This window comes from Miscanthus floridulus, chromosome 17, assembly GCF_019320115.1.
Source record: "Miscanthus floridulus cultivar M001 chromosome 17, ASM1932011v1, whole genome shotgun sequence".
NCBI classification, from domain to species: Eukaryota; Viridiplantae; Streptophyta; class Magnoliopsida; order Poales; family Poaceae; genus Miscanthus; species Miscanthus floridulus.
Genome location: NC_089596.1, coordinates 44,974,256 through 44,998,606, shown reverse-complemented (window position 1 = coordinate 44,998,606; position 24,351 = coordinate 44,974,256). Strand labels below are relative to the sequence as shown.

General features: G+C 45.0%; 1 protein-coding gene across 4 annotated transcripts; it reads left to right on the top strand.

Moving 5' to 3' along the window:
- Nucleotides 1-5,011: 5,011 nt before the first annotated feature.
- Nucleotides 5,012-8,578, top strand: LOC136518249 (trifunctional UDP-glucose 4,6-dehydratase/UDP-4-keto-6-deoxy-D-glucose 3,5-epimerase/UDP-4-keto-L-rhamnose-reductase RHM3-like). Of its 4 annotated transcripts, none has more exons than XM_066511886.1 (3): nucleotides 5,012-5,133; nucleotides 6,242-7,816; nucleotides 7,964-8,578. In XM_066511886.1, the coding sequence occupies exons 2-3, from the start codon at nucleotides 6,269-6,271 to the stop codon at nucleotides 8,414-8,416; spliced, it is 2,001 nt and encodes a 666-aa protein (XP_066367983.1). In that variant the 5' UTR covers nucleotides 5,012-5,133; nucleotides 6,242-6,268; the 3' UTR covers nucleotides 8,417-8,578. The 4 variants fall into 4 exon arrangements, with proteins under 4 accessions (XP_066367983.1, XP_066367987.1, XP_066367985.1 ...); XM_066511890.1 differs by having other exon boundaries at nucleotides 5,105-5,133; nucleotides 6,245-7,816; XM_066511888.1 differs by having other exon boundaries at nucleotides 5,118-5,128.
- The last annotated feature ends 15,773 nt before the right edge of the window (nucleotides 8,579-24,351 follow it).

Genomic DNA, 24,351 nt, shown 5'->3' with positions numbered 1-24,351 from the left:
AAACTTTGGTAAGACTTTTGAGCAAGAATGTGATGCTAGTGGAGTTGGCATTGGGGGTGTTTTGTTGCAAGATGGTAAACCCATTGCTTACTTTAGTGAAAAATTGCATGGTCCTGTTCTGAATTATTCCACGTATGATAAGGAATTGTATGCACTTGTCCGTTCTTTAGAGATGTGGTGTCATTATTTGTGGCCTAAAGAATTTGTTATTCATTCTAATCATAAATCGCTTAAGCATCTTTGCTCTAAACATAATCTGAATCGTAGACATGCTAAATGGGTTGAATTTATTGAATCTTTTCCTTATATTATCAAACACAAGAAAGAGAAGGATAATGTGATTGTTGATTCTTTGCCTAGACAATATACCTTGCTGTCCCAACTTGATTGTTGGATTTTTGGGCTTGAATCAATAAAAGAACAATATGCGCTTGACCCTGATTTTAAGGATGTGTTGTTGAATTGTAGAGAGGTATGTGCATGGAATAAGTTTATGATCAATGATGGGTTTTTGTTTAGAGCTAACCGTCTATGCATTCCACTTGGCTCCATTCGTCTTTTGTTGTTGCAGGAGGCACATGAAGGCGGATTGATGGGATATTTTGGTGCCATGAAGACGGAGGAGGTGCTGTCCACATATTTCTTTTGGCCAAGGATGAGGCGAGATATAGAATGGTATGTGGCTCGGTGCGCCACATGTCAAAAAGCTAAGTCATGGTTGAACCCACAAGGTTTGTATATGCCTCTTCCTGTTCCTTCTACTCCTTGGGCAGATATATCTATGGATTTTATGTTGGGTTTGCCAAAGACTAAGAGGGGGAGGGATAGTATTTTTGTGGTGGTTGATCATTTTTCTAAGATGGCATATTTTATTTCTTATCATAAGAGCGACGATGCTGTTCATATTGCTGGTCTTTTCTTTCAAGAAATTGTTTGCTTGCATGGATGCCTTCTACTATTGTTTCATATCGCGATGCAAAATTCTTGAGTCATTTTTGGCGCACTTTGTGGAATAAATTGGGGACCAAGCTGCTATTTTCTACTACTTGTCATCCCCAAACTGATGGGCAAACTAAAGTAGTGAATCGAACATTGTCCACCATGTTGAGAGCAATTTTGAAGTATAATTTGAAGATGTGGGAAGAGTGTTTGCCGCATGTGGAGTTTGCATATAACAGGGCGGAACATTCCACCACCAAGGTAAGTTCTTTTCAGGTAGTGTATGGTTTTAACCCCCACGCTCCTATTGATCTTTTGTCTTTACCTACCACTGAGAGAACACATAGTGATGCTAGATAGTGTGCTAATTTCATTTGTAAGTTGCACGAAACAACTAAAGCAAATATTGAAAGAATGAATGAAAAGTATAGAATTGCAGGTAGTAAAGGTAGAAAATAAATTAAACTTGAACCAGGTGATTTGGTTTGGTTACATTTGAGAAAAGATAGATTTCCTGAGCTGCGTAAGTCTAAATTAATGCCAAGAGCAACTGGTCCTTATAAGATAATTGAGAAAATAAATGATAATGCCTACAAACTTGAGTTGCCACCTGAGTTTGGGGTTAGTCCCACCTTTAACATTGCAGATTTGAAACCTTATTTGGGAGAAGAAGATGAGCTTGAGTCAAGGATGACTCAGTTTCAAGAGGGGGAGGATGATGAGGACATCACTCCTTCAGATGTACCCGCTGATCCTCCAACCGTTATGCAAGGTCCAATGACCTAAGCTCGAATGCTTCAACTCAATTTAGAGGTGAGCTCGTTCTTATGCGACCCTTTTCATATTTTTGAGAATAGACTACTACCTAATGATGTTATCTTGCTTAGGAACATAGGAGACGGTCATGAGGAACTTGGAGAAAGGTATAGAGGTGGAGAAGACCAGCAAGGATGACCAACACAAGCTGGAGGTCCAGTCCAACTGAAGTTGGAGCCCATCTCGGGTTCTAGGACCAGTCTGTCATAAAACTGGTCACACGGGCGTGTCCGGGCTCCGTTTTTGACGATCCAAATATGGATGGAAAGCTAATTAGATAAGGAATCCAATGCAAGTGGTCTCACATCAAAATCCCTTCGGAATCAACGGGAATCATCGAAATAATTTAGCATCTAGAATCTATCAGGGTGCTGCGACACTGTCTTTTGGTCCGTTGGACCATGTATCGTGTTTAGGCCCATTAGAGGCACGTCTAGGGGGGTGACGACCAAGACTCTATATTATACCGCTGTCACTCTCGTTAGGTTTTGAGTTTTGCTTAGATTAATCTATCATAAATAGTTTCACCGTTCATCGGTTTGTGAGACCCCAACATCATGAGATTAATTATTCATCAGTAATTTGGTTGTTTTCTTTCTTGCTCTTGCTTGTGTTCTTCGTTGTGCAGGCAAGGGTTAGCCTTCTTTGTGAGGTCAACCAGATCTATGTCTCGGTTGATAACTAGAGGAGTTGTGGTGCTATGATTGCAGGGTTTGATCTTTCGATCTAAATCCGATTCGGTGTGTCATTCTCCGCCACAACGATAGTTACCTCTATCTGACGAAAGATTGGGATCCCCATCTCCATTACATGACTTAGAACAGGGCCTGCACTTCGACCAAAACCTAGATCAGCATAGCACTACTCTCTCTCTCTCTCGATTCCTCCACTGTAAGAGCTCTCGTTTCAGCATTCCGAACACAAAGAACACCAAATATTTGATGTAGGCTTAGAGACCCAAACTAGGATAAATCTCCCATGTCCTTGAGTGTTTTGAGTGCTTAAGCCACTAGAGGTCCACACATCGACCCCTTGATGAACAACATGATGCCTATCATGGTTACGGACCCATGGCAACTAGAGCACCAGGTAGGGGAAGCGCGTCATGTATGATCGCAACCCTTCGGTGGCTAGAGCCAGTGTCTTCACCGCCGAAGCCGAAGGCATCGCCCCTGGAGGCGACATATGCTTCTCTAGCAAGATCATCTCCACCAATAGTGCCTTCTCAACTTTGGGAGTCTGGACTACATCTTTCACGACCTAAAGTCATTCCAACTAAAACTTTTAGTAGAACCTCCTTGATAACCTTCCACAGCACCTCAAACACCCAAGAATCAACTTATCGTCCTTCTAAAGGATTTCTAGTGCTCTCTACTAGGACAAGGACTCCAAATTTGCTAATCGATCCTATCGACTCTCTCAAATTACCCAAAGTCAACCCAGAGTCAACAATCGGAAAATGTTGGTCAATGTCAAGAAAATACGCAGAGCAAGATGCTAATCAACCTCTCTAAAACCCTTTATGAGTATTTATCAATCTCTCAGACATGAGAGGTGGCCGAATGCTAAGATCCTTTTCTCCAAATCAAATCTCTCAAAATCAGAGAATCAACGGATCGTCCGACCTTATCGACAGATCGTCCTTTAGTTCACTAGTCAACAAAATTAAATGGGAATGAGTTGTGCTCAACTCCACTCAAGGATGGCCCCACCTATCAACACGAATCAAAATTTGTCCTCAGTAGACTCAGCTTTGCCTATCTCATTCTCTCACCCATTCCATTCCCCACTCTCTCCCTCTCTCTAGAAAGCAAGAATAAGGATGAACTAGAGAGAGAAGATGATGAAGAAGAAGAGAAGGAAGAGAAATAAAAGAGGAAGAGCAAGAAGGATCAGCACTACCTCAAGCTCATGAGCATCTCCATCTCCTTCAATCCATGGTTAGATCAAGAGCTCTCATTCCATTTATTGAAGTCAATCCTCAAGCCCTAAATCATGATTCTCTTCATGCATGAATGGAGTATGAGGCTTGATGATTGCTCCATCATCTCAAGAGTAAGTTCAAGCCCATCCCTAGCTCAATCCTCACATGCATCTCTCTAATTCCTCTCTAATGCATATCTATGGATTTTTGCAAGAAACCTCGTAAATGGTCAAATTCCTCTCTTGTGCTTGGAAGCAAGATTGTGCAAGCATTCATCTCTGATCTTGGTGGCCTAGGAGTCACCAAATCTCAAAGATAAGTAGCCATGCCCAATCTCATGAATTAATCACTCATTTTCTCATGATTAAATTGATTTCTCAAATCAATGGTTGCACATGTTATCTAGAGCTCAAAATCTAGCTATCACCTGCCCAACATGTCTCCTAAACTACCCTAGAACCCCTTGCACATGCATGGTAAACCTCACCCCCAATCTAGGCTTGAGTCACAAACAAGCAATATAAACAATGAAGAACATAGGTTCTATTGACACATTGACGGAGTGTCCGCCACATTTCATGGACCGTCCGTCAACACCAGCACTTAGCCAAAATCCTAACCAAGCACTTAGTGTTCACTATTAACGGATTCACGGATCGTCTGTGAGATCCACGGACCGTCCGTCAATAATTAAAATTGATTTCCAGAGAACCCGAGAGCATCCAGTTCACCAAGGAGATGCCAAGCGAGGACCATCGGAGCGGCATCAGGCATTGGAAGTGCCGCGGAGCATCAACCTCGTTTTCCACCTCCATCTTTCCTTATTCCTCCATGGATCAATGCCACCGATTTATTGGGACTTCCTTCTCAAATCCGGCAAAGGAGGTGGCAATAGTTTCCCGACAGCTTGGGCAAGCAACCTCTGCGGTGACTCAGCGAACCATGTGCGCCGCTTGCCAGCTACACGATTTTTTTTCTTTGGTTTCTTGATTCGCTATGAGCGTTTATTTTTCTTGAGTAATTTGATTGCTTGCTTTGATGTTTGTTAAGCTATTCGATGATCTTTTGTTGTTGAACATCACTTGAAAAATAATAATAATAGGTTAATACTTATCTATCTATCATAAATATTCCTTATAAGAATAAGAATAAAACTAAGTGTATATATATTATTTATTTTAATCAGTAACACACAACATCTTTTTTAGTAGAATGCCCCGACATATATAGATACTAATGCGTGGGCGCCTTCTCCACCACTACACACTTGTCCTTCCTCCCCAAAACCAAAAGCCAAAAAAGCACAAACCAAACCCAACACCGCCCGTGCATTCCGCCCTCCCCTCCTCCCTTCCACCACGACCACCGCCTGCATTTATTAACCACCTCTCCTCCGCGATCTCTCAGGTCTCTCTCAACCGACGCTGTCCCGGCTGAGGCGCGCATTGCGTACGGTACAAACCGCACCCTCTCTCTCTCTCTCTAATCGATGCTGGTCCGCTGCGTCCCCTGAGGCGACGCGCATAGACTTCTCGTTGTCATGGTTGCGGGACTTCGCCATCCAGCCTCCTGCATTGCGTATTTGCATGCTTGGTGTTCGCTTCTTTCTCTGACAACAGGTTGGGTCTGAAAGCGAGAACGCCAAAGAATATTGTCGTGCTGTTTTTCTTTGCATCGATTATTATCAATTTTCATTGCCGTCCCACGGTGACACGAAGTTGGTCTAATTAGCGTGACAGTATATTTAATTTAGTAGGTTAATTGAGCTTTCACTGAGAAAATTTGGCATGTTTGCTCCCTGATGTGCAAATGAAAAACGGACATTATGCTCCAGCAGATTCTGGTCATCTTCTTGAAAAAGGACAATATCCTCTGCGAGTGGGATCTTGGTGCATATTTGCCGACCTCTATGTTTTATCTATTTACAGCGTTCGGTGATTTCATTAGTGAAATAGTATCCTGTTTTTCCTACAGGAATGTGTTCTCTCCTGTTTTGCGTTGGGATGATTGAGATATATAGTGGCAACAGATCAGTTACCAGTAGATTCAATGCAGCATTCCTTCTCTCTTGATTGCAAGGAAGTGCTTAACTAATACTACCACGTGCTAAGCTGATCTGAGTTCTCAGTTGTATTTGTACACGCACGGTGTCATTTTTCAACACACTTTCAGTTTGTGTGCTTTAATTGTTTAACATGATATATTTTCTCATGTATATATGGACTCACAAAAATATTTATGGACTGGCATCCAATTGCTCTGCTCCCACATGCACATGGAATTGTTTTCATGTTTCTTTGGAACATCAAACATTTGTATTCCTGCTTCCTGCTAGCAATGTTTCTTTTTTCTTCTTTTTGCAGCCGTAATTTCAACTTCTTATAGTTAGAACTTTTGTGTCATGTTCGCCCTGTCTGAATGCTGTGACATGTAAATCTTCATCATTAACTGTGAGAATTTATTATCTTTCCCCTGTTTGAATGCAATTCATATCTGCAGCATTAATTTGATCTTTCATCATGTTGTCAGATCTGATCCTAACTAGTTACTTTGCTCTTACAGCAGGATTCTAAAAGTTATACAGGGGATATGGCGAGGCCTTACAAGCCTAAGAATATCCTCATTACAGGAGCTGCTGGCTTTATCGCATCCCATGTCGCGATCCGTGTTACCAAGAAGTACCCCGATTACAAGATCGTCGTCCTTGACAAACTTGACTACTGCTCTAATCTGAAAAACCTGCTCCCTGTGAGCTCATCACCAAACTTCAAGTTTGTCAAGGGTGATATTGCAAGCGCTGATCTTGTCAACTTCCTTCTTGTCACAGAGAACATTGACACCATAATGCACTTCGCAGCCCAGACACATGTCGACAATTCATTTGGGAATTCTTTCGAATTTACCAAGAACAATATTTATGGTACACATGTTCTTCTTGAGGCCTGCAGGATTACTGGCCAGATCAAGAGGTTCATCCACGTCAGCACTGATGAGGTCTATGGGGAGACTGATGAGGATGCAGTTGTTGGGAACCATGAAGCATCACAGCTGCTTCCTACAAACCCATATGCAGCCACCAAAGCGGGAGCAGAGATGCTTGTCATGGCATATGGGAGATCCTATGGACTGCCGGTTATCACCACTCGAGGAAACAATGTCTATGGCCCAAATCAGTTTCCTGAGAAGCTTATCCCAAAGTTCATTCTCTTGGCAATGAGAGGGGAGCCCCTCCCTATCCATGGTGATGGAGGCAATGTCCGTAGCTACATCTATTGTGAGGATGTTGCAGAGGCATTTGAGGTCATTCTTCATCATGGAGAAGTTGGACATGTTTATAATATTGGAACAAAGAGAGAGAGGACAGTAATTGATGTAGCAAAAGATGTTTGTAAGCTTTTCAATCTTGAAGCTGACAAAGTCATCATGTTTGTCGAGAACAGACCTTTCAATGACCAGAGGTATTTCTTGGACGATGAGAAGCTCAAGAGCCTTGGATGGGCTGAGCGCACCCAATGGGAGGAAGGCTTAAAAAAGACAATGGAATGGTATGTAGCAAATTCTGATTATTGGGGTGATGTTTCTGGGGCCTTACTGCCTCATCCGAGGACATTGATGATGCCAGGGTACGAGGGCTCTGAGGAGATTAAAGGAATTCTTAGTCAGTTTAATAACATTCAAACAAAGGTCACTTCAACATCAGATAATGCTCTAGAAACTCATGCCTTCAAGTTCCTGATATATGGCAGGACAGGATGGATCGGTGGACTTCTTGGAAAAATATGTGAGAAGAAAGGAATTCCATATGAGTATGGAAAAGGCCGCTTGCAAGAACGTTCTTCACTCATCCTGGATATCCAAACTATTAAGCCAACACATGTCTTCAATGCCGCTGGCGTTACTGGAAGGCCCAATGTTGACTGGTGTGAGTCACACAAGCCAGACACCATTCGTACCAATGTTGTGGGCACCTTAAATCTAGCAGACATATGTAGGGAGCATGGCTTATTGATGATGAACTATGCCACTGGGTGCATATTTGAGTATGATGCACATCATCCCGAAGGGTCAGGTATCGGCTTCAAAGAGGAAGATACACCAAATTTTACAGGTTCATTCTACTCGAAGACGAAGGCAATGGTAAGTCAGTAAATGCTGGTTACCCCTGCAATGGATGGCTTTGCTATCTTCAGTACTTATAACATTGTTTTTGTCTAAACTCCTAAGTTGACATTTTCATGTTTCAAATATAGAAACAAACATGTGGTTACTCTCTTGAAAATGCAGGTCGAGGAGCTATTGAGGGAGTATGAGAACGTCTGCACTCTGCGAGTTCGAATGCCAATATCCTCTGACCTCAGCAACCCCCGAAACTTTGTGACAAAGATCAGCCGTTACAACAAGGTGGTGAACATCCCCAATAGCATGACGATGTTGGACGAGCTCCTGCCTATCTCAGTGGAGATGGCAAAGAGGAACCTGCGGGGCATCTATAACTTCACCAACCCCGGCGTTGTCAGCCACAACGAGATCCTAGAGATGCACAAGCAGTACATCGACCCTAGCTTCAAGTGGACAAACTTCACCCTTGAGGAGCAGGCCAAGGTTATTGTCGCGCCACGAAGCAACAATGAGATGGATGCAACCAAGCTGAAGAAGGAGTTCCCCGAGCTGCTATCGATCAAAGACTCGTTGATCAAGTATGTCTTTGAGCCCAATAGGAAGGTGCCTATAAACTGAAGGGCCGGCACAGCTGATACTGTACAACACAGTATTATAAGCAAGCATATAGGAGACAATTGCCACAATTCATTCATTAGAATTTTATTCGTCATACATGGCAGCATATCTTGACTATAGGTTGATTCACAGCTGAATAGACGACGTATATAAATATGGTAATCTGTTGATATCAGTATGGCCATTGCCCAATTTGTTGTAGAGACATATCACCAGTCTATGTGTACCACCACTTTTCCCTGCAGGAAGCTTGAATGATTCTATGATGCTAAACTCAATCTGATGTGTCCTATCAATTGAACAGCTACTCGGTTTGTTCTTTAACTAAGATTTTATCCTTTGTAAACCAAGGAAGAAACCATAGATTTTAATGCTTAGCTGGTACACTGAAAGCACATGGGTGGACCTTCCCTTCTATTCCTATTTAAATTATTCTCCCACCAAGTATCTTGTGGAGTAGATTATATATGCTGCCACTTTTGTGTGATGTGTGCCTAATGATATGATGAGAGTCCACAGGTAGTTGCTCATCTATGATGTTTCCATAAAGAAGGGGTTCTAGGATAACAGGGAGAGGATGTATCCATTCCAGTTTTTCTGTGGTTGAATGGTTCTGTCTCTGCGTTTGGTTTTTGGGGAAAGGGATATCCCTACTTGGTGTTTGGTTGGAGGGATGAGGACAAAGGAATACATGACTGTTTCTGATTTGTTAACATCCAATTAAGTGGGACCCGCATGCCATCCTCTCTCTCTCTCTCATCTTCTTTATTACCAACTGCTCCCTCCCCAGCCCCCAACATCTCGTTCGCCACCTCCCCACCCCCAATCAAAGCTACGTCGTGCCCGCCCATGATCAAAGCCACGCTGTGCCACTCAGATCCGTGCTGCCCGTGCCCAAAGCGGGTGTTGCCCGTGCCCTCAGCTCACATGCTAGAGCTTCACACGGAGCCATGCCACCCCCACCCTAAGAGGGAACGTCGTGAGCTTGCGCCGGAGCTTCGCTAGGAGCCTGCCACCCCCTTTACCGAGCTTGTGGTCAAGCTTGAGAGGCTTGTTAGCATGCGAATCGGTAGAGACTCGCCTCGACGAGGATGTCAGGGATAAATCTCTTGTCATCTCTTGCCCCGATGGCTTGCTACTCACATTTGTGCTTTACATTTGTATACCTTGCTTGTATGTTAGTTGCTTGCAGTAGTAGCTCTCTAGTTGTAGATTAGTTTTAGTTAGTAGAAGTAGCTAGTTTAGTTGCTTCACTAGTTTAGCTCAACTATAGCAGTGCTAGCATCCTTGCTTGTTTGAGTAAACTTGTAGTAGTGTTAACTTGCTATTAAAATTGTTGAGGCAGCTTGCATTGGGTGGATTAGGCTAGGCAAAATTGTTTATCGTTCTAACCACTTTGCTCTAGTATTGTGATTTTTTATAGAAATTTTTAATAAACTACTCAACCCTCTGTCCCCTCTAGCCATCTAGATCCTTTCATAGGGGCGCAACCACACTTGCTTGAGCGGCGGCGGCAGCAGCAGCAACAGCATTCTCCTAGTGACCTGTGTGACTAAAACGACAAGGACATTGGCTTCCTAGATCCCGACAGTGTCAACGATGTCAGGCCAACCACCCATCACAAACGACACAGAAGAGCAGATGAGAAAAAGAACCAAAGGCAGTGATCTCTAAGAACACGACAATTGGAGCCTCGCACCACCCACCACCATGGGTGAAATTGACGAGAGCTTTATTCAAAAGAACTGCTAGTGAAACTAGAAAAAAAAACTACGTCTATGGACTACACAGATCCGGAGGGCCAGCCCGCCCCCTCATGCTATTGGCGAGGATGCCGGAGGGGGAGAGGGAGGGGTCAAGAGCTGGTGGAACTCAACTCTCTCCTTTAGGAACGGCAAGCCTCCAGCGCAGTGTTAGGCCTTGCAGTCGTGCCCTACAAGATCCGTTGCATCTACTCTTGCTCGATCGGCCGAATCCACCACAGCTTAATCACAAAAACGAGGGCGAGGTGCGAGGGCAGCCACCGCCTACCGAAGGACAAGCGGGTGAATGAGGTGGTTAGCTACACAAGCAAAATCGGTTGAATTGGAAACGTTGGACTTGCGATACATGCGAAAAAGTCAGGGAAAGAGAAAATGAAACATATTGGTTAAGTCACTGACAGAGTGGGCCCACATGTCATTTGTAAAAGATGGTTGTGACTTAAGAGTCATTGATAGAGTTGGGCCCTAGAAATAGAACATTTGAAAATAAGGTGAAAAATATGATCTTAGCTGAAGATGCTCTTCGAGTATAGTTAATGAATAAGCGTCAATGAATGATCTCTTCAATCTGCCTTGTCTAAAGAAGCCTTTTCTCAGCTTCAATTTTTGAATGAGAAGCTGCAAATTTTGGAGTTATAAGATGCGTGCATGACACCCGGATATATATCTGGAACTCTAAATATGTGAGTTCCTCTAAGGCATACAGAGCTCTAACCACTCATTCTGATGCTCATGAAGCTTTCAAGTGGCTTTGGAAATCTTCATGTCAATGCAACCATAAGTCTTCTTCTAGTTGCTACTAAAGACAGGATAAGCACAAGGAACATACTTAGAACTAAAGGTATGGCTCTTAAAGAGTACAATTGTATGCTTTGCTCACAGTCCAGTGAAGAAACAGTAGAGCATTTGTTATTGGATTGCACCTTTGCAAAAAGAGTGTTGGAATTTAATCAATTTTGGGTACCCACAAGGCCACAAAGACAACAGCAGCAAATTTCTTTTTTTTCATGGACATTTTCATCATTCATGTGGTGGTGCATTTGGTCTTCCAGGAACATGTTAGATTAATTTGGGCCAGGCCCATTATTTATTCTAATTAATCAAATAAATTTCAAAGGCCCACAATTATTGTTAAGTGGAAAAGTGATTAGTACCATATGGGAAATTCACTAAAAAGGTTATCAACTTAAATAGTGAGTCTTAGGACTCTCACATAGACAAGTTGAGAGGGAGAACCGGGAGGCCACACGCGCGCGCCGCCGCCGAGCCGAGCCGAGCCGCCCGCCCGCGCGACGCGCCGTGGCCACGGGCCGTGGCCTGGCGTGGTTTGGCCTGGTTTTGTCGCTTGGCCCAACCAAAACCCTAGCCGCCGCAGCCAACTCCCAACGCCCAACCACCCTGTCCAGGTTCATTCCCCTGACAGGACAGGTTCATTCCCCCGATAGGGCCTAACGGACAGATGGGGAATTGCGCGGCTATAATGAGGGGAGGGCGCCCCTGTTCCAGGGGTGCGAGACCCGACTCTTCCTCTTCCTCCTCTCCGCAACATCTGAGCGCTGAGCTGTTCGTCTGCATCTCCGACCGGAGTTCCCTACGCGCACAGGGAGCTTCGGTAGTAGGCCTCCGGAACTTCCCCCGTCAAGCGTACCTGCACGGGTAGGCGGGGAATCAAGTTTTTGGGGAGCGCCGGCTTCCCGGTGCGACTGCTGCCCCGTCTGCAGTTTCCTATTCGGGGGCTTCTGCTTCCTGACGGGAGAGTCTCGTGCTACTGCTGCGACACCGCACCTGCAGGAGCTTCCCGTGCCACTGCTCCGACACCGCACCTGCAGGAGCTTCCCGTGCTACTGCTGTGACACCGCACCTGCAGGAGCTTCCCGTGCCACTGCTCCGACACCGCACCTGCAGGAGTCTCTCGGCGCGACCTCCTCTACAACATGGTGGACACGAGGAGGACTGGTGGCCGCACCAACACCAACGACGGAGAAGATGGTGGCTCACTGTCCGCGGGTACCGGCAGTCCCACCCTAGGGTATAAATCTAATCTCACTGTGCGCTATTGTTTATATGCTATTCTGTTAGCGTTTTTAGCACACTTGGTTGCTGCACTGTTAAATACTATCTGCAGTAGTGGTGCTGTTACAGTATGGTTAGTGGTACTGTTACTATTGTTTAAGTCGTATTTATGGATTAATATAAGTCGTAAATTGACCAAATGTTCAACAATCCAAAAACTTGATAGGTCATTTTTGGCTGCTAGTTTTGCTGCGTCACTAAAACCACCACCATTGAAAGATGATGGATCCAACTATAAAGTGTGGCGTGTCCGCTCCAAGCTGTGGTTCACTAGTATGCGTTGTGAGCACGTGATCAAGGGAAAGCGCATTGAACCTCCTTTCTCTCACGAGGAGGAGATTAAGTTCAATGAGGCAGATAACTTGTTCAAGGGGGGTCTCATCAGCATATTAGCTGAAACCATGGTGCAAGTGTACATGGATATGGACACTGGCAAGGACATGTGGGATGCACTTGAGGCCAAGTTCGGTGTTGCCGATGCTAGCACTGAATTGTACATCATGGAGAAGTTCTATGACTACAAGATGGTCGATGACCGATCTGTAGTAGAGCAGGCTCATGAGATACAGATGCTGGCAAAGGAACTCCAGAAGAATGAGTGTGAGTTGCCTGACAAGTTTGTGGCCGGCGGTATCATCGCTAAGCTGCCACCTACTTGGTCGAGCTTTGCCACTACTCTAAAGCATAGGAGGCAAGTGTTCAGTGTGACTGATCTCATTGCTACTCTTGGTGTGGAGGAGAATGCTAGGGCAAAGGACACTCATGGCAAGAAAGCGCATGAGGAAAGTTCTAGCGCCAATCTGGTGCAAAAGAAGAACTTTCATGCCGTACAGAGGAAGAAGAAAAACAGGCCTGCAGTCAAGCCTAAAGCTGCAACTTTTAAGAAGAAGGGCAAGGAAAAAGAAAAGGGCCTTTGCTTTGTCTGCGGTGCATCTGACCATTGGGCAAAAGAGTGCCCTGACCGCAAGGACAAGCAGAAGAAGTCCGCAAACATGGTTGTTAGCGAATCTGGAGGATCTGGGTACGGTAATCATCTACCTACAGTTTTTTTCAGTTTGTCTCTCGCCTGAGTGGTGGGTTGACACGGGTGCTAACATTCATGTTTGTTCTGATGTTTCTTTGTTTTCTTCTTATCAGGAACAAAGAGGTTGCTCCTTGCTGATGGGAAACAGTACGCATGCTGCTGTACTTGGTGTTGGTACGATCAATCTGAAGTTTACTTCAGGAAAGATCGTGCAGCTAAAGAACGTGCAGCATGTCCCCTCCATCAAGAAGAATCTCGTTAGTGGATCTCTATTATGTAGAGATGGCTTTAGACTTGTATTTGAGTCCAATAAATGTGTTGTATCCAAGTATGGAACCTTTGTTGGAAAAGGCTATGAAAGCGAAGGCTTGTTCCGCTTCTCTTTGATGGATTCTTGTGATAAAATTGTGAACCATGTGAGAAATGATAATGAGTCTAATGTTTGGCATTCCCGACTCTGTCACATCAATGTTGGTTGTATGACGCGCTTAGCTAGTTTAAAATTAATCCCTAAAATCGATCTGGTCAAAGGGTCTAAGTGCCATGCTTGTGTTCAAGCGAAGCAACCTCGCAAGCCTCACAAGGCTGTGAAAGAGGCGAGAAATTTGGCACCGCTAGATCTCATTCATTCTGATCTGTGCGAGATGAATGGTGTATTGACCAAAGGAGGAAAGAAATATTTCATGACTCTTATTGATGATAGCACTAGATTTTGCTATGTGTACTTGCTAAAAACAAAGGATGAAGCAATGCATTATTTTAAAATCTATAAAGCCGAAGTAGAGAACCAATTAGAAAGGAAAATCAAACGGTTGAGGTCTGACCGTGGGGGAGAATACTTTTCACATGAGTTTGATTCATTCTGCGAGGAACATGGAATTATTCATGAGAGGACGCCTCCATACTCCCCCCAATCCAATGGGATTGCCGAACGAAAGAATCGCACTCTAACTGATTTGGTTAACGCCATGTTAGACACTGCAGGACTTTCCAACGAATGGTGGGGTGAGGCTATATTGACGGCATATCATGTCCTGAATAGAGTTCCTACAAAGAATAAAGAAGTAACACCATTCGAGGAATGGGAAAAGAAAAGGTTGACTCTCTCATACCTACGCACTTGGGGATGCTTGGCCAAGGTGAATGTGCCAATCATCAAAAAGCGCAAACTTGGACCAAAAACTGTAGATTGTGTGTTCCTCGGTTACGCTTTACACAGCGTCGGCTGTAGATTCCTAGTTGTAAGCTCTGGAGTACCTAACATGCGTGTTGGTGCAGTGATTGAATCCAGAGATGCTACATTCTTTGAGAATGAATTTCCTATGAGAGGAAATGAACCTAGCACATCTAGTCAAAAACCTGTTGATTCCCTCGTGGCGCCAATAGAACATCTTGAACAAACATGTGTTGAGAATCCAGAGGAGGATAATAGTGGAGCTACTCGAAAGAGTAAGAGACAGAGGACTGTAAAGTCTTTTGGTGATGATTTCACTATATACCTCGTGGATGACACTCCAAGCACCATTGCTGAGGCATTTTCCTCTCCCGACGCTGACTACTGGAAGGAAGCAGTGCGAAGTGAGATGGATTCAATTATGACCAATGGAACTTGGGAGATTGTTGATCATCCTTACGGGTGCAAGCCTGTAGGATGTAAATGGGTATTCAAGAAAAAGCTTAGGCCTGATGGTATGATTGAAAAGTACAAGGCAAGGCTTGTGGCTAAGGGTTATACCCAGAAAGAAGGCGAGGACTTCTTTGATACTTATTCACCAGTGGCCCGATTGACCACAATCCGAGTACTGCTTGCCCTGGCTGCGTCTCATGATCTTTTCGTTCATCAGATGGATGTTAAGACGGCTTTCCTAAATGGGGAGCTAGATGAGGAGATCTACATGGATCAGCCTGATGGCTTCGTAGTAGAAGGTCAAGAAGGAAAGGTGTGTAAATTATTGAAGTCTTTGTATGGCCTAAAACAAGCACCTAAGCAATGGCATGAAAAGTTTGATAAAACTATGACATCTGCTGGTTTTGTTGCGAATGAAGCCGACAAATGTGTGTACTACCGCTATGGTGGGGGAGAAGGAGTAATCCTGTGCTTGTATGTGGATGACAAACTAATCTTTGGGACAAGCCTCAATGTGATTGAGGAAGTCAAGGACTTTCTGTCAAAGAGCTTTGACATGAAGGATTTGGGAGTGGCTGATGTGATACTAAACATCAAACTTCTAAGGGGAGAAAATGGTGGAGTAACACTTGTACAAACTCACTATGTGGAAAAGGTACTGAGTCGCTTTGGTTATAGTGACTGCAAGCCCGTGTCCACTCCCTATGATCCAAGCGTGATCCTGAGAAAGAACAGAAGAATAATGAGGGATCAGTTGAGATATTCCCAAATCATCGGCTCGCTAATGTACTTGGCTAGTGCAACGAGGCCTGACATCTCATTTGCTATGAGCAAATTAAGCCGGTTTGTTTCAAATCCGGGAGATGATCACTGGCGTGCTCTTGAAAGAATATTGTGCTATCTAAAGGGAATGTCGAGCTTTGGCATTCACTATACGGGGTACCCGAAGGTACTCGAGGGCTATTGTGATGCAAATTGGATATCTGATGCTGATGAGTTAAAAGCCACAAGTGGATATACATTCACACTTGGAGGTGGCGCTGTTTCCTGGAAGTCTTGCAAGCAGACCATCTTAACAAGGTCAACAATGGAAGCAGAACTTGCAGCACTTGATACTGCTACTGTTGAGGCTGAATGGCTCAGTGAGCTCCTTATGGATTTGCCGGTGGTTGAAAAACCTGTGCCCGCAATTTCTATGAACTGTGATAACCAAACAGTAATTATCAAGATAAACAGTTCAAAGGACAACATGAAGACCACTAGGCATGTAAAGCGGTGGTTAAAATCTGTCAGAAAATTGAGAAACTCTGAAGTAATAGCATTGGACTATGTCCATATGTCTAAAAATCTGGCAGATCAATTTACTAAGGGACTATCGCGTAATGTGATAGATAGTGCATCGAGTGAGATGGGACTGAGACCCACATGAAGTTCTATCGTGGTGGCAACCTGTCCTATGTGATCGGAGATCCCATGAATTAGGATGGTGAAACAAGCTATGGGTAGACTGAGGGAAGAGACCATTTTTAATAAAGGTCAATCTCTTGAGTAATGCACTTCTCTTTCTATCTGTATGGCAGGTTGGTAAATACCTCAATGTGATCCGAGTGGCTTAATGAGAAGCAAAGATGTCGGCCTACAGGGCATCTTAAAGGAACACACCTATGTGAGTTCGATTGCTAGTCGGAATCTATGAGATTTGGGTGATCTCTAGATACTCATGAATAGGCCAGGAGTATGACTTATATGCTCCAACCAGAGGGGATGCTACAGGCAGCCTAGTATCAGTAAAGGAATCGAGTGAGCCTCACTTTGCACAAAACTGTCAATTCAAGGCATAGTCCATTGGTCAGTTGTAAATGAGTGTAAACTCCTTTTCTAGATGGATGTTCAACTTAACAGTCTCCATCGAAACACTGGTATATCAAACAAGCTCAGATCTGAAGACATTAACTGTGGACTTCTGAAGTTTGGTGGGGATTGTTAGATTAATTTGGGCCAGGCCCATTATTTATTCTAATTAATCAAATAAACTTCAAAGGCCCACAATTATTGTTAAGTGGAAAAGTGATTAGTACCATATGGGAAATTCACTAAAAAGGTTATCAACTTAAATAGTGAGTCTTAGGACTCTCACATAGACAAGTTGAGAGGGAGAACCGGGAGGCCACACGCGCGCGCCGCTGCCGCCGAGCCGAGCCGAGCCGCGCCGCCCGCACGTGCGCGCGACGCGCCGCGCCGCGCCGGGCCGTGGCCGTGGCCGTGGGCCGTGGGCCTGGTTTTGTCGCTTGGCCCAACCAAAACCCTAGCCGCCGCAGCCAACTCCCAACGCCCAACCACCCGGGAATTGCACGGCTATAATGAGGGGAGGGCGCCCCTGTTCCAGGGGTGCGAGACCCGACTCTTCCTCTTCCTCCTCTCTGCAACATCTGAGCGCTGAGCTGTTCGTCTGCATCTTCGACCGGAGTTCCCTGCGCGCACAGGGAGCTTCGGTAGCAGGCCTCCGGAACTTCCCCCATCAAGCGTACCTGCACGGGTAGGTGGGGAATCAAGTTTTTGGGGAGCGCCGGCTTCCCGGTGCGACTGCTGCCCCGTCTGCAGTTTCCTGTTCGGGGGCTTCTGCTTCCTGACGGGAGAGTCTCGTGCTACTGCTGCGACACCGCACCTCCAGGAGCTTCCCGTGCCACTGCTCCGACACCGCACCTGCAGGAGCTTCCCGTGCCACTGCTCCGACACCGCACCTGCAGGAATCTCCCGGCGCGACCTCCTCTGCAACATGGTGGACACGAGGAGGACTGGTGGCCGCACCAACACCAACGACGGAGAAGATGGTGGCTCACTGTCCGCGGGTACCGGCAGTCCCACCCTAGGGTATAAATCTAATCCCACTGTGCGCTATTGTTCATATGCTATTCTGTTAGCGTTTTTAGCACACTTGGTTGCTGCACTGTTAAATACTATCTGCAATAGTGGTGCTGTTACAGTATGGTTAGTGGTACTGTTACTATTGTTTAAGTCGTATTTATGGATTAATATAAGTCGTAAATTGACCAAATGTTCAACAATCCAAAAACTTGATAGGTCATTTTCGGCTGCTAGTTTTGCTGCGTCACTAAAACCACCACCATTGAAAGATGATGGATCCAACTATAAAGTGTGGCGTGTCCGCTCCAAGCTGTGGTTCACTAGTATGCGTTGTGAGCACGTGATCAAGGGAAAGCGCATTGAACCTCCTTTCTCTCACGAGGAGGAGATTAAGTTCAATGAGGCAGATAACTTGTTCAAGGGGGGTCTCATCAGCATATTAGCTGAAACCATGGTGCAAGTGTACATGGATATGGACACTGGCAAGGACATGTGGGATGCACTTGAGGCCAAGTTCGGTGTTGCCGATGCTAGCACTGAATTGTACATCATGGAGAAGTTCTATGACTACAAGATGGTCGATGACCGATCTGTAGTAGAGCAGGCTCATGAGATACAGATGCTGGCAAAGGAACTCCAGAACAATGAGTGTGAGTTGCCTGACTAGTTTGTGGCCGGCGGTATCATCGCTAAGCTGCCACCTACTTGGTCGAGCTTTGCCACTACTCTAAAGCACAGGAGGCAAGTGTTCAGTGTGACTGATCTCATTGCTACTCTTGGTGTGGAGGAGAATGCTAGGGCAAAGGACACTCATGGCAAGAAAGCACATGAGGAAAGTTCTAGCGCCAATCTGGTGCAAAAGAAGAACTTTCATGCCGCATAGAGGAAGAAGAAAAACAGGCCTGCAGTCAAGCCTAAAGCTGCAACTTTTAAGAAGAAGGGCAAGGAAAAAGAAAAGGGCCTTTGCTTTATCTGCGGTGCATCTGACCATTGGGCAAAAGAGTGCCCTGACCGCAAGGACAAGCAGAAGAAGTCCGCAAACATGGTTGTTAGCGAATCTGGAGGATCTGGGTATGGTAATCATCTACCTACAGTTTTTTCAGTTTGTCTCTCGCCTGAGTGGTGGGTTGACACGGGTGCTAACATTCATGTTTGTTCTGATGTTTCTTTGTTTTCTTCTTATCAGGAACAAAGAGGTTGCTCCTTGCTGATGGGAAACAGTACGCATGCTGCTGTACTTGGTGTTGGTACGATCAATCTGAAGTTTACTTCGGGAAAGATCGTGCAGCTAAAGAACGTGCAGCATGTCCCCTCCATCAAGAAGAATCTCGTTAGTGGATCTCTATTATGTAGAGATGGCTTTAGACTTGTATTTGAGTCCAATAAATGTGTTGTATCCAAGTATGGAACCTTTGTTGGAAAAGGCTATGAAAGCGAAGGCTTGTTCCGCTTCTCTTTGATGGATTCTTGTGATAAAATTGTGAACCATGTGAGAAATGATAATGAGTCTAATGTTTGGCATTCCCGACTCTGTCACATCAATGTTGGTTGTATGACGCGCTTAGCTAGTTTAAAATTAATCCCTAAAATCGATCTGGTCAAAGGGTCTAAGTGCCATGCTTGTGTTCAAGCGAAGCAACCTCGCAAGCCTCACAAGGCTGTGAAAGAGGCGAGAAATTTGGCACCGCTAGATCTCATTCATTCTGATCTGTGCGAGATGAATGGTGTATTGACCAAAGGAGGAAAGAAATATTTCATGACTCTTATTGATGATAGCACTAGATTTTGCTATGTGTACTTGCTAAAAACAAAGGATGAAGCAATGCATTATTTTAAAATCTATAAAGCCGAAGTAGAGAACCAATTGGAAAGGAAAATCAAACGGTTGAGGTCTGATCGTGGGGGAGAATACTTTTCACATGAGTTTGATTCATTCTGCGAGGAACATGGAATTATTCATGAGAGGACGCCTCCATACTCCCCCCAATCCAATGGGATTGCCGAACGAAAGAATCGCACTCTAACTGATTTGGTTAACGCCATGTTAGACACTACAGGACTTTCCAACGAATGGTGGGGTGAGGCTATATTGACGGCATATCATGTCCTGAATAGAGTTCCTACAAAGAATAAAGAAGTAACACCATTCGAGGAATGGGAAAAGAAAAGGTTGACTCTCTCATACATACGCACTTGGGGATGCTTGGCCAAGGTGAATGTGCCAATCATCAAAAAGCGCAAACTTGGACCAAAAACTGTAGATTGTGTGTTCCTCGGTTACGCTTTACACAGCGTCGGCTGTAGATTCCTAGTTGTAAGCTCTGGAGTACCTAACATGCGTGTTGGTGCAGTGATTGAATCCAGAGATGCTACATTCTTTGAGAATGAATTTCCTATGAGAGGAAATGAACCTAGCACATCTAGTCAAAAACCTGTTGATTCCCTCGTGGCGCCAACAGAACATCTTGAACAAACATGTGTTGAGAATCCAGAGGAGGATAATAGTGGAGCTACTCGAAAGAGTAAGAGACAGAGGACTGTAAAGTCTTTTGGTGATGATTTCACTATATACCTCGTGGATGACACTCCAAGCACCATTGCTGAGGCATTTTCCTCTCCCGACGCTGACTACTGGAAGGAAGCAGTGCGAAGTGAGATGGATTCAATTATGACCAATGGAACTTGGGAGATTGTTGATCGTCCTTACGGGTGCAAGCCTGTAGGATGTAAATGGGTATTCAAGAAAAAGCTTAGGCCTGATGGTATGATTGAAAAGTACAAGGCAAGGCTTGTGGCTAAGGGTTATACCCAGAAAGAAGGCGAGGACTTCTTTGATACTTATTCACCAGTGGCCCGATTGACCACAATCCGAGTACTGCTTGCCCTGGCTGCGTCTCATGATCTTTTCGTTCATCAGATGGATGTTAAGACGGCTTTCCTAAATGGGGAGCTAGATGAGGAGATCTACATGGATCAGCCTGATGGCTTCGTAGTAGAAGGTCAAGAAGGAAAGGTGTGTAAATTATTGAAGTCTTTGTATGGCCTCAAACAAGCACCTAAGCAATGGCATGAAAAGTTTGATAAAACTATGACATCTGCTGGTTTTGTTGCGAATGAAGCCGACAAATGTGTGTACTACCGCTATGGTGGGGGAGAAGGAGTAATCCTGTGCTTGTATGTGGATGACATACTAATCTTTGGGACAAGACTCAATGTGATTGAGGAAGTCAAGGACTTTCTGTCAAAGAGCTTTGACATGAAGGATTTGGGAGTGGCTGATGTGATACTAAACATCAAACTTCTAAGGGGAGAAAATGGTGGAGTAACACTTGTACAAACTCACTATGTGGAAAAGGTACTGAGTCGCTTTGGTTATAGTGACTGCAAGCCCGTGTCCACTCCCTATGATCCAAGCGTGATCCTGAGAAAGAACAGAAGAATAATGAGGGATCAGTTGAGATATTCCCAAATCATCGGCTCGCTAATGTACTTGGCTAGTGCAACGAGGCCTGACATCTCATTTGCTGTGAGCAAATTAAGCCGGTTTGTTTCAAATCCGGGAGATGATCACTGGCGTGCTCTTGAAAGAATATTGTGCTATCTAAAGGGAATGTCGAGCTTTGGCATTCACTATACGGGGTACCCGAAGGTACTCGAGGGCTATTGTGATGCAAATTGGATATCTGATGCTGATGAGTTAAAAGCTACAAGTGGATATACATTCACACTTGGAGGTGGCGCTGTTTCCTGGAAGTCTTGCAAGCAGACCATCTTAACCAGGTCAACAATGGAAGCAGAACTTGCAGCACTTGATATCGCTACTGTTGAGGCTGAATGGCTCCGTGAGCTCCTTATGGATTTGCCGGTGGTTGACAAACCTGTGCCCGCAATTTCTATAAACTGTGATAACCAAACAGTAATTATCAAGATAAACAGTTCAAAGGACAACATGAAGACCACTAGGCATGTAAAGCGGTGGTTAAAATCTGTCAGAAAATTGAGAAACTCTGAAGTAATAGCATTGGACTATGTCCATATGTCTAAAAATCTGGCAGATCAATTTACTAAGGGACTATCGCGTAATGTGATAGATAGTGCATCGAGTGAGATGGGACTGAGACCCACATGAAGTTCTATCGTGGTGGCAACCTGTCCTATGTGATCGGAGATCCCGTGAATTAGGATGGTGAAACAAGCTATGGGTAGACTGAGGGAAGAGACCCTTTTTAATAAAGGTCAATCTCTTGAGTAATGCACTTCTCTTTCTATCTGTATGGCAGGTTGGTAAATACCTCAATGTGATCCGAGTGGCTTAATGAGAAGCAAAGATGTCGGCCTACAGGGCATCTTAAAGGAACACACCTATGTGAGTTCGATTGCTAGTCGCAATCTATGAGATTTAGGTGATCTCTAGATACTCATGAATAGGCCAGGAGTATGACTTATATGCTCCAACCAGAGGGGATGCTACAGGCAGCCTAGTATCAGTAAAGGAATCGAGTGAGCCTCACTTTGCACAAAACTGTCAATTCAAGGCATAGTCCATTGGTCAGTTGTAAATGAGTGTAAACTCCTTTTCTAGATGGATGTTCAACTTAACAGTCTCCATCGAAACACTGGTATATCAAACAAGCTCAGATCAGAAGACATTAACTGTGGACTTCTGAAGTTTGGTGGGGATTGTTAGATTAATTTTGGCCAGGCCCATTATTTATTCTAATTAATCAAATAAACTTCAAAGGCCCACAATTATTGTTAAGTGGAAAAATGATTAGTACCATATGGGAAATTCACTAAAAAGGTTATCAACTTAAATAGTGAGTCTTAGGACTCTCACATAGACAAGTTGAGAGGGAGAACCGGGAGGCCACACGCGCGCGCCGCCGCCGCCGAGCCGAGCCGCGCCGCCCGCGTGTGCGCGCGCCGCGCCGCGCCGCGCCGGGCCGTGGCCGTGGCCGTGGCCGTGGGCCGTGGGCCTGGTTTTGTCGCTTGGCCCAACCAAAACCCTAGCCGCCGCAGCCAACTCCCAACGCCCAACCACCCGGGAATTGCGCGGCTATAATGAGGGGAGGGCGCCCGACTCTTCCTCTTCCTCCTCTCCGCAACATCTGAGCGCTGAGCTGTTCGTCTGCATCTTCGACCGGAGTTCCCTGCGCGCACAGGGAGCTTCGGTAGCAGGCCTCCGGAACTTCCCCCATCAAGCGTACCTGCACGGGTAGGTGGGGAATCAAGTTTTTGGGGAGCGCCGGCTTCCCGGTGCGACTGCTGCCCCGTCTGCAGTTTCCTGTTCGGGGGCTTCTGCTTCCTGACGGGAGAGTCTCGTGCTACTGCTGCGACACCGCACCTGCAGGAGCTTCCCGTGCCACTGCTCCGACACCGCACCTGCAGGAGCTTCCCGTGCCACTGCTCCGACACCGCACCTGCAGGAATCTCCCGGCGCGACCTCCTCTGCAACATGGTGGACACGAGGAGGACTGGTGGCCGCACCAACACCAACGACGAAGAAGATGGTGGCTCACTGTCCGCGGGTACCGGCAGTCCCACCCTAGGGTATAAATCTAATCCCACTGTGCGCTATTGTTCATATGCTATTCTGTTAGCGTTTTTAGCACACTTGGTTGCTGCACTGTTAAATACTATCTGCAGTAGTGGTGCTGTTACAGTATGGTTAATGGTACTGTTACTATTGTTTAAGTCGTATTTATGGATTAATATAAGTCGTAAATTGACCAAATGTTCAACAGAACAATCTCATTTCATTGGATCTCATGCAAGTTTAAGCAGTTGTAAAAATCTCTGCTGGTCACAAAACTGCTTCTGCTCTTGCACACAACAAAAGCCTCTTTACCTCCCCTTTTAAAACAGTGGATAGAAAATCTTCTTTAGTTTACCTCATTTTCTTGTTTCTTTCTTTGTCTCTTGAGCTTGAGTTTAATTTTTTCTGTATTATTTTGCCTGTAACATTTTCTTTAACTTGTAAGACCTTTGCTTTTTTATAATTTATCTTCAGTAGGGCCAACCCTCCAGGTTTCTTAAAAACATTCTCATTCATAAATGTTTTTCTCCCATCCTCCCCATAAAGTATGTGATTCTCAATTTTCGAGGTTAGATCCGTGTAGGTATAAAATTATGTATGTGCCCCTCCTATTTTCTCATTTCGAAAGCAATTGTTTGTGCCTGGAGGGTTGGCGACCACCTCTACAGTGATGTGAATCACCGATTGATGTATGCGCTGGTTTTATTGATATGAGCCCTACTGAAAATGCTGATCTCAAACCTACTATTACATTCATTTCAAGGCATAGTTGAACTGCAAGTTTATATTTTTTTGGGACGGAGCAAATACGTACTCGTTCCGATCCAAACGGAGCCCGAGCATGGTTAGCTGCCCAACCCAAGGGATACCCTCCTTTAATTAATTTGATTTGACTTTGACGGGAGCAGGTGTCATTGTTTGGACGCGTGCGCGTTCATCCCATGCTTCTGCTAGGTCTACCAGCGTCCAGCCCTAGCATGTGACCCACCTACTATATTGCCACCTGACATTGGGTCACAGCACGTGCCAACACTTGGCAAGGGTGGA

Coding starts and splice junctions, on each gene's coding strand:
- LOC136518249 (XM_066511886.1), top strand. CDS start 6,269: ATGGCGAGGCCTTACAAGCCTAAGAATATCCTCATTACAGGAGCTGCT. Junction 7,817..7,963: donor ACTCGAAGACGAAGGCAATG/GTAAGTCAGTAA, acceptor TTGAAAATGCAG/GTCGAGGAGCTATTGAGGGA.